This window comes from Zeus faber (assembly GCF_960531495.2).
Source record: "Zeus faber genome assembly, chromosome: 13".
NCBI lineage: Eukaryota > Metazoa > Chordata > Actinopteri > Zeiformes > Zeidae > Zeus > Zeus faber.
This window is the reverse complement of record NC_137198.1, coordinates 28,968,680-28,983,232: the sequence shown is the minus strand read 5'-3', so window position 1 is coordinate 28,983,232 and position 14,553 is coordinate 28,968,680. Positions and strand designations below refer to the sequence as shown.

Genomic DNA, 14,553 nt, shown 5'->3' with positions numbered 1-14,553 from the left:
CCCGACTCCTCTGACCTGTCGGCGCGTAACACGGAGAATGACCCCGAATGCCGCCTCGTTTACCACAGCGCTTCCTCCATGGGCCCAACAGCTCCATTGTGGTTGTTGTTGTTGTTGTTGCTTTGTTGAGGAGCGTTGGTGCATAAAATCTCCGGCGGACACTCTAGATTCGTGGATAAAAGTCCCAAAGTTGTTCTTTCAGGGAATTTTTTATATCCATGAGTGCATCGCAGCCATAGGAGATCACTGCCAATGCTTTTTTTGGCGGACATTGTGATAAAAACGGTAAGAAATACAAAAATGTGCGTAGTCGACACGGAGCGCCCCGCATAGGCAGCCGCAAGGGGTGCTGTCACGATTGGACTTAGTACACAAGCAACAAGGCTTGAATAACCGAATGCTGTGTGCCAGATACATCTGGAGTTGTTAAGTTATGCGACTTTTTGTAAATATTCAACACTCTGGAATGTTGAAAGGATTAAACAACAGCCACCTGTGAATCATTATATGCTTCAGATCATTAAGTGATGAAAGACTTATTTGTTCATTGAATACAGGGTAATGGCAACACAATAGAGTGGGGCAAAGGGTAACGGCAAAACCGTAAAAAAAATACTTTCAGATGCTTTTGTTTTGTTACTTAAATGAGACTGCAGTATTCTGTAAGTGCTCATTACTTCTTGCAGATAACAAACGTTGCTTCATACATGGGAGGATGACTACACAATTTCCAGGGTAGTTTAACTTTAATCATCGCTTTTCATTGGCTTTATTTAAATTTAAGTAGTACTTTTTACAACATTAAATCATTTTAGAACAAAAACATCCTCAAAATATGAACTGTTTTTTTCAATGTAACCTTGTAATATGGCATCACACTCTCTCTCACCTGATTTGGGAAACGTCACAAGGAAAACATCCTCATCTCTGACCTCGAAGTGTTCCAGGCCATCGATATATTCCGTTGTGAGTTCCAATGTATCATCCACTTTGAAAACAGACCTTCTGTAGGTGAAAAGAGTGTCACCAAGAAGTTTGTACTCTTGTTGGGCCATGACTTCAAATATCAAATGCAGCAAGCAATTTGTGTGGAGCTGCAGATTGTAGTCAGATGTGATCTGGATGGAGAGTGAGACAGAGCGGCGGAGTGTGAGAGAATTTATCTTTTGAGGAACGCCTCAAATAGTTCCACACCTGCGCAGACCTTGGAGCTTTGCAGAATCAATCTTTGTTACGTTCAAAGTTCCAAAGTTTGTTGTGCTGTTTTTGCAACCAGTCTGAACTAGTTAGAAAGTAATCACTCCACAAGTAAATAATTCACTGTTTGTATGTTTTTTTGTTGTTGTTTTTTTTACCTGTGCTGTCAGCATGATGGGCATACAACACAGAGTATTTGTATGTCATTGTATTCAGGACAGAGTTAGCCTGCAAGTTGTCAACCTGCAATGCAACACTTTATTAATTCTTAAATCATCAAGAACTGCTGCAATAACTCTGTCCTGTGGATGACCTGTAGAATGACAAGAGCACAGTTTTTGGTTATGGAGAGCCACCACCAAACCCCTCTTTGGAGTAACTATTTATCATTTTTGGGTCTATAAACAACTGATTACTACTCCAAGAGGGAGAGAATCACCACCAGTTAGACAATTAAACATAGAAACAAACAACATTTACACAAAAGCAAGAACATTGGATGACATTTATTGAGAAACAGTGAATTAGGTCCAGTAAAACTGGAACTACAACTGGTCACGTGGCCTCTTCCTGTCATAATTATGGCAGAAAATGAGGGAGGAAAGGAGAGGAATGCAACCAGGAGGGTGCTGGGGTGCACTTGAAGCAGGTGTGTATGTGTATGTGTGTGTGTGTGTGTGTGTGTGTGTGTGTGTGTGTGTGTGTGTGTGTGTGTGTGTGTGTGTGTGTGTGTAAGATGTCCACCAGTGAGTGTACATGACTAATCCTCATTGGTACTGGTGTAGAAGGTCAGTATTGTGTCGTGGCGCCTCCAAGCAGCGGAAGGGGCCCCAAAGCCCCCCCGAACTCCACAGCCCCGTGGACACCATTCGGCTGCAGGAAATCCCCGGGTACCATGCCCTGCGGCCACAGAAGACCCCCGGGCCCCCAGCAAAGCCAGAGAGCATGATCCAGTCCTAGGGAGCACGAGGAGACCCCACACCCCAGGGGCGCACACATACAATCAACCCCGGGGTGCAGGCACAAGACGCAGCTGCCGGCACAGAACCTGGGCCATGTGCGCAAGGCATGGACCGCGGGCCCGGATCACGGCCCCACGGTGACAGACTGACACCCTGCCCTCCACCACCCCAAGCATCCGGGGCTCCTGCCGCAGAGAAGCCACGCCGCAGAAGCAAAGGGCCAACAGCTGTCCCCCACACACCAACCCACACCCACAACGGCAAGCAGTCCCCCCAGGGGCCCTGGAAGGCACCCGGCGGCGCTCTCCGCAGCCCCGCCAGGTCGCAGCACATCCTAAGCTACCAGGCGCAAGCCGTCAGGACTCCAGCCAAGCCGGGATGGGGGGCCCACACGGGGGGGCCACCCGACCATCCCCCGGCCAACCACGCCCCCCACACCGACCCGCCAGCAACCGGCCACCCCGGAAAAAAACCCCCAGTGCTCAATGTGTGCTGTTGGTAATTGCAGTTAAAATTGCGGGGTTGGGGGTGCGAGTCCTTCAGGCAAGTCGAACCCAAATCACTCACACCCCTCCTGTCCCACAGACCCTGGTCCGATGGAGTGTTGTTCGGAGTAGGATTGGTGTGCCAGTGTATGTGTTCTAAGCTAATGTGAGTGGGATTAAAATTTTGGGATGGACGAGAAGCATGCTTGGGCAGCAGTGTGACAGGTAAGATGGCAGCTGCCCGCCGCTTCCCCACCCACATAGCCTGCACCCCGCCCATCCCGCAAGCCCTCGGTCTATTGTGTGGTGTATGTGCTGAGTATGAGTTTTGGCACTGGGAGAGATAGGCGAGCCACGACCGGATCGATCCAGGGGCGCAACAGGCCGAGGAGCAACCACGCAGACCCCCTCCCCCCGGACCCAACCGCGCCCTAGTGCGCCCACCTCCCGTCCCTGGTGGAAGCCAACCTACAGCGATCAGCCAAGGGCGCAGAGCGTACGCCATGCGGCTCCACCATGTCGGGCAGCTCCGCACTGCCATCAGGCCCCTGGTCAGCCCCCAGCCGCCGAGCATGCGGACTATAGAAGAGAGGGAGGCAGACGGCACCCCCACCCACAGCCTGACCCCCCAGCGACGAGTGCCCCGCGCACCGAGAGTGTCAGAGGACAGGTACCTCAGCAGCCCGGTGTGATGACAGGAGACCGCCTCCCACGAAGGAGGCAACATGGTGAGCCTAGCACAGCTAGCCAGGTTCAGGACTCAGGTTGACAGGACCAGACGCAACGCCTTACCAGCCCTGGCCCGACGGGCCACCCCCCCCCCCCCCCCCACGGGAAGCAGAAGGACACACAGGCCCAGCCACCCCACGCGCGGGACGGCCAACCGCAGCGGCACGCCGACCCGCCGACCACGGGGCCTGAGACCCGAACCAACGACCCACACCCCACACCCCCAACCCGAGCCCCAGAACCCACAACCACGCCCAGGAACCTACACACGGACGCCAGCTGCAGGTACTCCCCAGGAGCACGTCCCCACCCCCCCCACCCCCAGAGACAGGCCAGCTCAACTCAGGTAACGGAGCGGGCGCCACCACCCAGATTACCCAACTCCCCCGTGGGGCCCCGGGATACCCCAAGAACACCAGCCCACACATCCCTGATGTCCCCAGAGCCACCCAAGCATCCACCCAACCGTGGAGCCCCGGCAGACCAGGCGGACCCCCACATGCCCCAAAGCACAACGACATTGCACCGACTTAGGAAGACTCAAGTATTAAATGATTGAGTTATGTCAGTGATAAAAGTAGCCCATATTTCATTGAATGAATCAACATTGTTTTGGTATATTGCCAATAGTTTTTCCATTGAGATGTAATCTATTAATAACTGCAACCATTGGGATGTGGTGAGATTATCACTCTTTTTCCAATTGAGTAATATTGTTTTCTTGGCCATTGTTAAGGCGATCAAAATGGGTTGGTGGTGTTTCAGTGGTGGGTCGACTGATGAGAGGTCACCGAGAAGACATATAGACGGGGAGAATGGAATGCTGCGACCCAGAAGGGTTGATAGCTTCTTGGTGATGTTGGTCCAGAATTCTAGGATAGGTGGGCAGAGCCAGAAGGCATGAAAGTACTCATCTCTGGTATCAAGGGAACAGTGAGAGCAAATGTCTTCATCCAGAAAAACCATTTTGAACATTTTGTGTTCTGTGATATGGGCTCCGTGCAAAATCTTATATTGGATGAGTTGCATTTTGGAGTTGCGGGTCATAGAAAAGGTGTTGTTGCAAATAAGCTTCCACAAGCTGATATCATGGGAACAGCAAGGTCTCTTTCCCATTCATTGAAGGTAAAGATAAGGTGTCGTCTGTTTTTAATAAAAGTTTGGATTTTTCAAGTGACAGATATAAGTACGATGTTCAATCATTTCAGGTGGTTGTAGGATGTTGGTCGTCAATTTGATTTTAACTTTTAGAGACTGCTGTAATTGAAGGAATTGAAGTAAGCCGTGGCCCCCGATATTATACTGTCGGGTTAAGGTTGGGAAGGATATAACCAAATTGTTTACAAAAATGTGTTCCAGATGAGTAATTCCTTGTCTTTTCCAAGACCTAAAGATTATTGGTCTGTTTTTAACCAAGAAATCTGGGTTGTGCCAGATTGGCGTGAATTGGTTTGGAGGCCAATTGTTGCTCTGGTTGTAACCATTTAATTATAAATTGAAGATGTAGTGTTGCTAGTTTAATTCTCGCTTCCTTGTATTTCCAATAAAATTTGTTGACTATTGAGTCGAGAGTATTAAACCAATATACTGTTGGTTGCACTGGGGTCATTGAAAATATATAGGTCTATTTTGGAAGTATATTCATTTTCACTGCTGCTATCCTACCAATTAGTGAGATGGGTGGGTTGTTCCATCTAATGAGGTCTTCTTCAATGGATTTGAGCAATGGAGTGAAGTTAAGGGTAAACATATCTGATAGATTGGGCAGATATCAATACCAAGGTATCTAATATTGCCCATTGTGATGGTTAAGTGAAGTTTCTGGGTTGCAGCATTATAGGCCCCCCCAATGAGTGGTAAGACTGTGGTTTTAGTCCAATTTATTAAATAGTGTGAGAGAGCTGAGAATTTAGATATAAGATTGAACACCTCCAGCAGGGATGATATTGGGTTCCTTTTGTACAACCTTTTGTCTGCATACAAACTGATTTTGTGAACAGTAAACTGTTTGTATGCCTGCAATATTACTGTTTTGACAGATAGGCGCCGCGAGGTGTTCAATAAAGATGGCGAATAGTCAAGGGGAGAGCAGACATCCTTGTCTTGTGTCGTGTTCTAGAGTGAAACGCTGTGAAGTCTAACCATTAGAGATGACAGAAGCAGATGGAGGGTTGTAGAGGATTCTGATCCATTGAATGAGGGACTCTCCAAAGCCAAATTTGTTGAGGATTGAAAAGAGATATGTCCAATTAACTCTATCAAATGCTTTTCGGCATCCAAAGAGGCAATACAGAAAACGTATTAAAGTTGTTCCTTTTAGATATGCTGATCAGACTGAATAAACGACACATATTGCTGGATGAGTGTCTGCCTTAGACAAAGCCTGTTTGATCTGGGTGAATTATAAATGGAATTACTTTTTCAATTCTTTTGGTTAGTGTTTTACTTATAATCTTAAGGTCGCAATTAATAAGGCTTATGGGTCTGTAACTGGAGGTGAGGGTTGGGTCCTCTTTGGGTTTGAGCAAAACCGAAATGAGAGCAGCGTTCATGTGCGGAGGCATGGTGGAGGTTGACTTGACCTCTGTAACCATTCTGATGAATAATGGGGAGATAAGTGGCCAGAAGTGTTTATAAAATTCCACTCCGTAGCCATCTGATCCAGGTGATTCATTGTTGGGCATAGAGAAGAGCACTTTCCTGAGTTCTTCAAAAGTAAATGGTTGATCTAAGGTGGTAGCCTGCTCCGTTGTAAGTTTAAGAAGGTTGATATTATCAAGGAATGAGTGAATTTGTGAATTTTGATATATTTGATTCATTTTCTGACTGATATAGGTTATTATAAAAGTCTCTAAATATGTTATTGATGTCTTGCGGAGAGTATGTTATTCTACCCTGTGAATCTTTGATGGCTGTAATAAGTGATTTTTCTCTCTCACGTTTCAATTGATTGGCAAGAAATTTACTTGATTTGTCATTGAATTTTAAATAATTTGCTCTTGTTCGTTGCATAAGGAATTGTGTCTTTTGATGAATGATAGTTTCAAGTTGAGATGTAATTGTTCTGATCTCGTTTCAGATTTGCTCAGAAGAAGAGTGGGCTTGTTGGGAGTGCGACTCCTTTCGTCGCTGTTCAAGTCTATTTTGGCATTCTTGTCCTTTCTTTTTCTTGTGAGTGGAGAATGAAATAATACTACCTCTTAGAACTGCCTTAGCTGTTTCCCAAAGTAAGGATGGTGATATTTCTGGGGAGTCATTCAGTTCAATGAAGGAAGTCCATTCTCTTGAAAAGAAATGTTTAAATTCTTTATCTGTCAATAGTGAGGCGTTAAACCGCCACCTTTCGGGATGGTTCCGGTTTGTTTCATTTATCAGGTTGAAACTAATCGGCCCGTGATCGGAAATTACAATAGGGTGGCTTTCTGGATTAGTGATTTTGGACAGTGCAGAGTTACTTGTTAAGAAAAAGTCGATTCTCGAGAAACTTTGGTGGGGTGGTGAATAATATGTGTATTCTCTAGAATGTGGGTTATTTGATTGTCAACAATCCCCAAGAGCAAGATCACTCATATATTGTTTTATAGTGTCCGACGAACGCCAGGATTTGGGAATATTTCTGGCTTGAGAACGGTCTAAATTTTGGATCCAGTACTGTGTTGAATATTTCCTCCCAAATATTTGATTCAGAAAATTCTAAAAGTTTTGAAAATATATTGTGAAAGAAATTTGGGTCATCCTCATTGGGGCCATAAATATTAGCTATGGTTATTTTGATGTTACCTAAAATCCCATTAATCATTATGAAACGCCCTTCTGGGTCAGATACTGTGGTTGTATTTTGATATGGGATACTTTTATTGATTAATATAGATACACCTCTTTTTTTTTAGTTGTATGATGCAGAAAACATCTGATTAACTCATTTAGCTTTGAGTTTGAGGTGCTCAGATGCAGTGAAGTGGGTTTCTTGCAGTAGACAGAAGCTGGGGTTCATCTTGGTGAGGTGAGTTAGGATTTTTCTACGTTTAGCAGGTGAGCCCAAGCCTCTCACATTCCAACTAACAAACTTAATGGGTGTCATTGAAGCTAGTTAGGGGGTGATGGCACAGTGCATGCAAGGCAATAGCTATACTACCGTTCCCATGCTTTCCCATAGATAAGTCTGGGGTGTCCTCCTTTATATACCTTTTCACAGCCATAGTATTGTAGGAAGTTTGTAGGGATACATAACTATACAAACAAATGACAAGTAGACAAAGATAAACACAGAACATTGCCGGAGTAGACATACTGTACATAAAGTGAAAGACATTATAGAGTGAGAGTGATTGGAGAAGTAAGGAGAGAGGGATTACGGAGGTGAAATGATGAGAGAAGTATGGAGGGGGAATTAGGAAGGTGAGATGAGAGTGAGCGATATTTTAAATCCTGATATAGATAGCATGCCTATTCCTACATCTTGCAGTCTATAATGACCGGAATTACAAGAATACATACATTATGATCAGAATAACCAGGATGTGGTGGAGGAGTCTGGGTATAACAGAGCGTCTATATACTGTATAATTTGTCAACACCGATCGATACACGTTTACCATTCTGCCGGTTCTCCTTCAGGACAGGATACAGCACCTTCCGTCGGTCGCGGATCTCCCGGGGGAATTGATCGTTAGTGTCCAGCACTCTTCCTTTCAGCTCCCGTCCTTTGCTTTTAACCAGCTTCTTGTGCTTGAAGTGTTCAAACTTAGCAATGATGGAGCGGGGACGGTTCCCCAACTCGGTGAAAGGTGATCTGCATCATGGTGTCCGTTGCGAGTTTCAGGGCAATGCGGAGAAAGTCTTTCACCCTATTTTCTGGGGACTCATGTTGTTCTCTGGGATCCCAGAAAATATGAGGTGAGGTGACCGTGCGGTGCAGGAAATCAAGACTGGCTTTGATCTCAGTAATGTCTCGGATAAGTGGACAGAGCATGTCCAGCTTCTTGTTAATCTCATCCAAGACACTAACCTCTACGGCGCCCGGTATGAGATCGTCTGTGTCCGTTGCTGAGTCAGTCTTCTTCCTTTTCGTGGGATTATTGCGGTCCTGGTCGTCTTCCATCACATATGCATTATAAAAAAAAATCGATATAATCCTCGTGGTCCTCCACTTTGGTTTCGCTTTTTTACATATATATATATAAATATAATTTGCAATTTGCTTTGTTATTTTGTCTGAGGTGGAGCTACCGGTGCGTTAGTCAGTGGCGCCGCCATGTTGGGTCTCCACTCACTACTCACTTCCGCTTCCGTCTTCTCGCGAGATCACAGCATGCTCTCCTCCCCTCGATCGAGAGCCACTATGTTTTATGAACTCTTATCCCCAATTCAAAAAATGCATAACAATTTTGCGCGTCTCGCGTGTCGCGTCACGCATTTGACGACTCATCAATTCACACTGAGTCCATCTTCATTCTGTTAACAACACGCTACCGAAAGCAGCAGACCAGACTTTCTATCACTGAAACTACAAATTGTGGATTGTATCAACCTTTAATGAGTAATTGAATCCATGCATTTGTTTTCAACCCTTTTCCTTCAGGGCTGGACTGGTACATTGAGCATCAAACACTTGGTTTCCTGCATTCTGGTGAATTTTTATGCACACAATTTAGCCTTTTCTGCATAAATTTATGGTGGAAATTTGTTTATTCATGTAAAGAAAAATACTAAATTCAGGCACCATGTGACAATTCAAAACATAATGAAAAATGATTCAGTAAGGCTCTCATTTTTGAAGGCATTCTGCATTGCTTTCAAATATGTATTCTCCTGTAGAATTAATCATAAATATAATACTGTGGTGTGGTGTGTGGATGGGATGGTTTGAGCAGCCACACCTGATCTGGATCTAGATGATTGGGTAGGGTGGCAAACGAGCAGCAGGTTAAGACCCCCATCCACACACGCACTCAGGATAGAAGCCCTGTCATGACATGTTCCATCTGCTCCTGGCTAATTCCACCTAGCCTCCTCTTTGCAATAAACTGATATCTACAACCCATTGTCGCCTCTGTTCCCGGGGGCCACAGAGGCTGTTAAAGTCTATTTTCGACTTTAAAGTATATTTTAGACATTAAAGTCTATTTTACAAGTTCCAGTCAAGGTGAGCCCCCCCCCCCCCCCCCTCTTCCTCCCTCTGAAGAAGGCCGAGCGGAAAATTGAGTGGAAACAGCTGTCATTAAGGAATGTGTATGGTAGCAAACTGGATTGGGTTGTGGGGGCCCCAGAAAATTGTTGAGCAAATTGGAGAATTATAGTTTCAGTAAAATAGACGGATGTGGTGAAAGCGCTAAGGGTAAACAGAAGTTTGTGAACTAGAGCAATTACAGAGTTTGAAACATTGCTGTGTTGGTTTGCTCTGCCATGAGCACAATGAGGGAAGAAGATTAGGGAGTCTCAGTGTGGAGAGCTGGAGCAGAGTGAGAAGGAATCTGGAAACTGCTGCCATATAGCTTATGTGTGGTTGGAACGTCAATTTCCTTGTGTGTGTGTGACATGATACTAACACCCATTCTATACCAAGTGGGACACAGACCATTTGTCTTTACACGTAGCCCCACACAGTGAATACACAGGGACAGCTGTAAGAGATATCGAACCCCACCCACACTAAACGCTAAAACCTAGCCGAGGCTAACCATTTAGCTCTGCCTCACGACACCTGGACTTGACAACCACCCGACCCGACCATGACTGACTTTCTCTCCACCACAAGAAACACCATTGCAGACAATGTTGAGATGTCACCCCAAGTTGACGAAGGACATCAAAACCATCACCTCCAAGTGGACCGAATGGATGGCGCGTTGCTCCCCAGAGCTAACCTGGCCGATCCACGGCTCACTGAACCCCACCATGATGAAAGCCTTGTGCCAGGCAATTAGCGCCAAGCAAACTGAGAAAGCCAAGAACCCCAAAATGCAGAAGTACTTCACCCAGAATCGCTCAGTGCTGCAAATGTTCATGAAACTGCTGAAACGAGAAGAAGGACCATGACCCCTTTGATATACGAGGAAGGTGCCTCCATACCCACGGCTCCCCTGCCATATACGGAAAAACCATCTCGTCCGGCTCAGCCCGCATTCCAAGCCCCGGTGACCATACCCCATTGTCAGGAAAAATGCAGTTCACCCTCCAGTTCGACGATGCTCCCGAAGCGGAAGTTGAGCCAGCCTCACCGACAACTGGTTCCCAAAAAATCCAGCAGAACCTCTATCCGCCCCCTCTCACCGAGGACGATGCAGGAGCCACCGTAGGTCAAGGCGCTAGCAGAGATGGGGTTCAGTTTTAGTCGGAAGATGACGAGGGGCATCACAAGCAGAGCCGCAGCGTCCATGAGACCCAAAGTCGCCATGCCAATAGAAGGCGTGAAGACGCCCTTCGACACTCCCTCAGAGTCCCAGAAGAGGAATATCAGAAGCTTGTGACTCAGTACGATGACACCATCACCGAAACATGCAAAGGCATCTCACCCACTGCCCTCGATTGACTCACCATTGAAACCAGTCCATCCAGAACCAAACACCGGAATCCCGCGAGAAGTCCCGCTATTACCTTCGCTCTCGCACAACCCTGCTGGGAACATGTTCCCCCTACTGGTGGTGTCAGAAAACACCCGTCGAACCCCCAAGTATGTCCCCTGAGGACACCAGGATATGATGACCCTGGAGAAGGGGGCCCATAAATGGATCGGCGCCCGAGGAGAAGCTACAGCAGAAAAGCGACTTGCGTTGGGTGACGTCAAAGCCCTGCTGACACACCTAGTGGGAAGAGGCCGACTCCAAAAGATCGCCACCCACACCATCATGCGAGCTGCTAGCAGACATTGTCAAAGCGGCACAGGGCTCCAATCACCCCACTACCCTAGAGTGGACCCCAGCAGCTGACAAAGTGTTCTAGCTCACCAAAGTCAGGCTGCAACAAGTCCCAGCTTTAAAAACACTGGATTACTTCACTCCATTCACCCTCTACATAGCAGTACAAGATGGACACTGCCTTTCAGTGTTGACCCAGTCGTCCCCCGAAGGACCCCATGTTATAACCCACTTCAGTATGCCAGCGGCCTGCTTTCAACAGCTGCCGCAGCCGTTGCCTATCAGAAAGTCTCAGTGCTCACGATGGGACACCCAGTCATTATCGTGACTTCATGCCAACTTCACTCATTGCTGGCCAGCACCACGTTTGTGGTAACCCAACACCATGCCAGGACAACCAGACTGCATGTCCTGCTCAGCCAACCGTGCGTCACCCTAAAATGATGCACCATGGTCAACCCAGCTGAGAGAATGAGTACACCCAACGATGGAATGCCTCACGAATGTTTATCTTAGGTCTCAACATTCACCATGGTGCGAACTGACCTGTCACCCTGACCTCATGCTATACATTGATGGCTCCTGCTCTAGCAACGAGCATGGCCATGGCCATGGCGAGATGGCCAAGGGACTCACAGCTAACATTTTCACAGATTCAGCCTATGCCCATGGTGTGTGTCACACCTTAGGCACTGTCTGGAAACGAAGCTTCTGCAGAATAGAAAGAAGCACAATTTCTCACTCACAGGCAATCAATGCCCTACTAGCTGCCATGATGCTTCCAAAAAGAGTCGCAATTATCAAATGCCCGACCCATAACGCCAGCGACAACCCCATCATGCGTGGAAACAACGCAGCTGACATGGCAGCCACAGAAGCTGCAGCAGGTCACCAGCCTGTCAACATTGTCATCCTGATGCTCCTGCCACCTTCTGTGGATGACCTTGCTGCCATCCAAGCCGCGGCTGGCATCTATGATAATAACTTGTGGATCCACCACAGAGCATTCCAAGTCACAGACGGACCAAGCAAGGGTCTGTGGACCCCGTCAGAAAGTTTGTCGCACCAAGCCAGCTTCTCCATACCATCAATTAGGATGGTCAGGACCATTGTGCAAGGGGGGGAGTACTTAAAGGACTTCAGAAAACTTGGTGTGCCCCAAAAATGTCAGCCTTAGTTGAGCATGCGATGGCCAGCTGCGCCATCTGCTTGGCCTACAAGAACCGCAAAGCAGCGCAGGCAGAAATTGCACACAATAACACCCAAATAGCACGAAAGAGCCAACGGCGCACTCAAAGCAAAAATCGTCAAAATCTGCCAGGAAACCGGCCTGAACTAGGCAGACACCCCACCCATCACTCTGATGGGAATGAGGAGCCAGAAAAACCGAAACACCCATCTTACACCTCACGAGATGATGACTGGAAGACCAATGCCAGTCCCGTATCTGAGAGGGCCCCACCCAGGGCCAGCTCTTGAACAATGTGAAAACAAACTGATCAGCTGGGCTAAACATCTGTCTGCTCTCCCCCTAGAAATCTACCGCCAGACATGAGAGACCACCCCGCCTGTAGATTAACCTGCTTCAGTCCGAAGCCAGCTCCAGCCTGGAGACTGTGTGTATCTGAAAGTACACAAGTGCAAGTGGGATGACCCACGGCGAGAAGGACCCTTTCAGATAACTTTGTTTACCCCCACCAAAGAACGTGAGGTTCCATTTGACCCATTGCACACTAGCCCAGCTCCACGAGATTGCACAGCATCTGAAAGCCAAGGAACCTAAGGAACTGAACCTGACAGCGATCCCGAACCGGCACCAGCCAAAGTTAAGTAGTTTGCACCCACACCCTGCATTAGGATATCGGCTCCACACAGCACGGCTAGACCGTGGCACCCCTTCAGGAGGATTTGCTGACTACGAGGCACCTTGTTGTTCCTTACGGTATTCATGTTCCATATAGTTGGGGTAATTCTGTGGGCAAATATGGGGACCCCAGTACAGTACACAAAATTAGCTAGCAATTACACCACCCCTGGAAAGAGCCCCAATTCCGCCACTGATCTTACCCAGACCCTAATTCAAACTCGTCGCACTTTGTCTATTTACAAAAATGAAACGCCTGACGCCCCATTCGAACTTGATCAAAGTAGTTGGTGGCAGAAACAAAAATATTATGCATTCCAAACCCTAGGCCACTCCTAATCTTGCTACGTGTGTTCCTGCCCTTGGCATCACTTGACTGTGGTTCCCCTGCCGTATAATATGACCTGGTTCGCCGACAGTGGATATAGAAAAGCAATTGTAGCCGCCACTGCTCCAGCCCTGCCCCCTACAAATTCCAGCCCACGGATCACCTGCGCAGAAACTCTCGTAATGTATATTTACGCAAATATGAAGCCCTATGAGGCATGCCCAACCACTCCCACACCATACTTTGTAGATTATGACGTGGACAGTGGAGAGTTTAATGTCACCCGTAATCCAGCTACTGTCTTGTTCATGATCCATGGCTCCATGACATCTCCATGAGATGTCCCAGCCCGGGGATGTTCGTCCCATCAGGCAGTGATGGTTACTCAAGGGTGTAAGGTCACTAAAGTGGGAAGACGAGAGGGAGTGTTTTGTGGCACGGTGTTTGAGAAAAAGAATAGTGGAAGTGTCGAGATATTTGAAGAATGCACGCCTTTAACTCCCCAGCTGCTGCATGAAATGGGTTTCCATTCAGACTCTGCCCCCTCCGTTTACAACCCAGAGCCGGGTCGCACAGAAAATGCTAAGGGACCGTGTATGTGGGACTGTATTCTGCATGCATGTATGTCCCAAGCCTCAAAACTTAAGTTAGAGAATAGTACCGTCTGTCAGCGCCCCGAAGCCACTGGACTGCCCCATGGATCCACCTCTTGGAATTAAAAATGACTGGTGAGCATGAATGCTTTTTGTGTAACTCCTCCTTTAATATCACCTGGAAAACCATACCTCATCACCCAGGGGGGATACCACATCCCCTCTATCTTACTGAACCAAGATAAACAAGTCCCTGACCTGTTCTGGCTGTGTGGAAGTTAAGAACTACCCACCCAATTAACTCGTTTGGTCTGTGCGCAAGGGTAGCGGTTTCCCAGCTGGTCTCACTCATCACGGAGGAGCACTTTGACATGCTGCAACACACCTTTGACAACCACCACCACAAACGAGCAATATAACGGTTCATGGATGCCCCTACCATTTGGGATTGGAGTCCCACAGGGGGTCCCAAACAAATTTAAGGCCCAAAATCAGATCGCCCTCGGGGTCGTAACTGTAGTCTGCCCCTGGTGCACCAT

At 47.4% G+C, this 14,553-nt stretch overlaps 1 protein-coding gene across 1 annotated transcript in view; it reads right to left on the bottom strand.

Annotated features, from left to right (window-relative positions):
• LOC307238933 (amine sulfotransferase-like) overlaps positions 1-1,055 on the bottom strand; it is a gene marked incomplete at both ends in the record, with an annotated part of 7,519 nt that extends 6,464 nt beyond the window's left edge. Inside the window, one exon of the mRNA XM_080012087.1 lies at positions 890-1,055. Coding sequence (XP_079868213.1) covers positions 890-1,055 — 166 coding nt within the window. The remainder of the gene's footprint in view (positions 1-889) is intronic.
• Between the last annotated feature and the right edge of the window lie 13,498 nt (positions 1,056-14,553).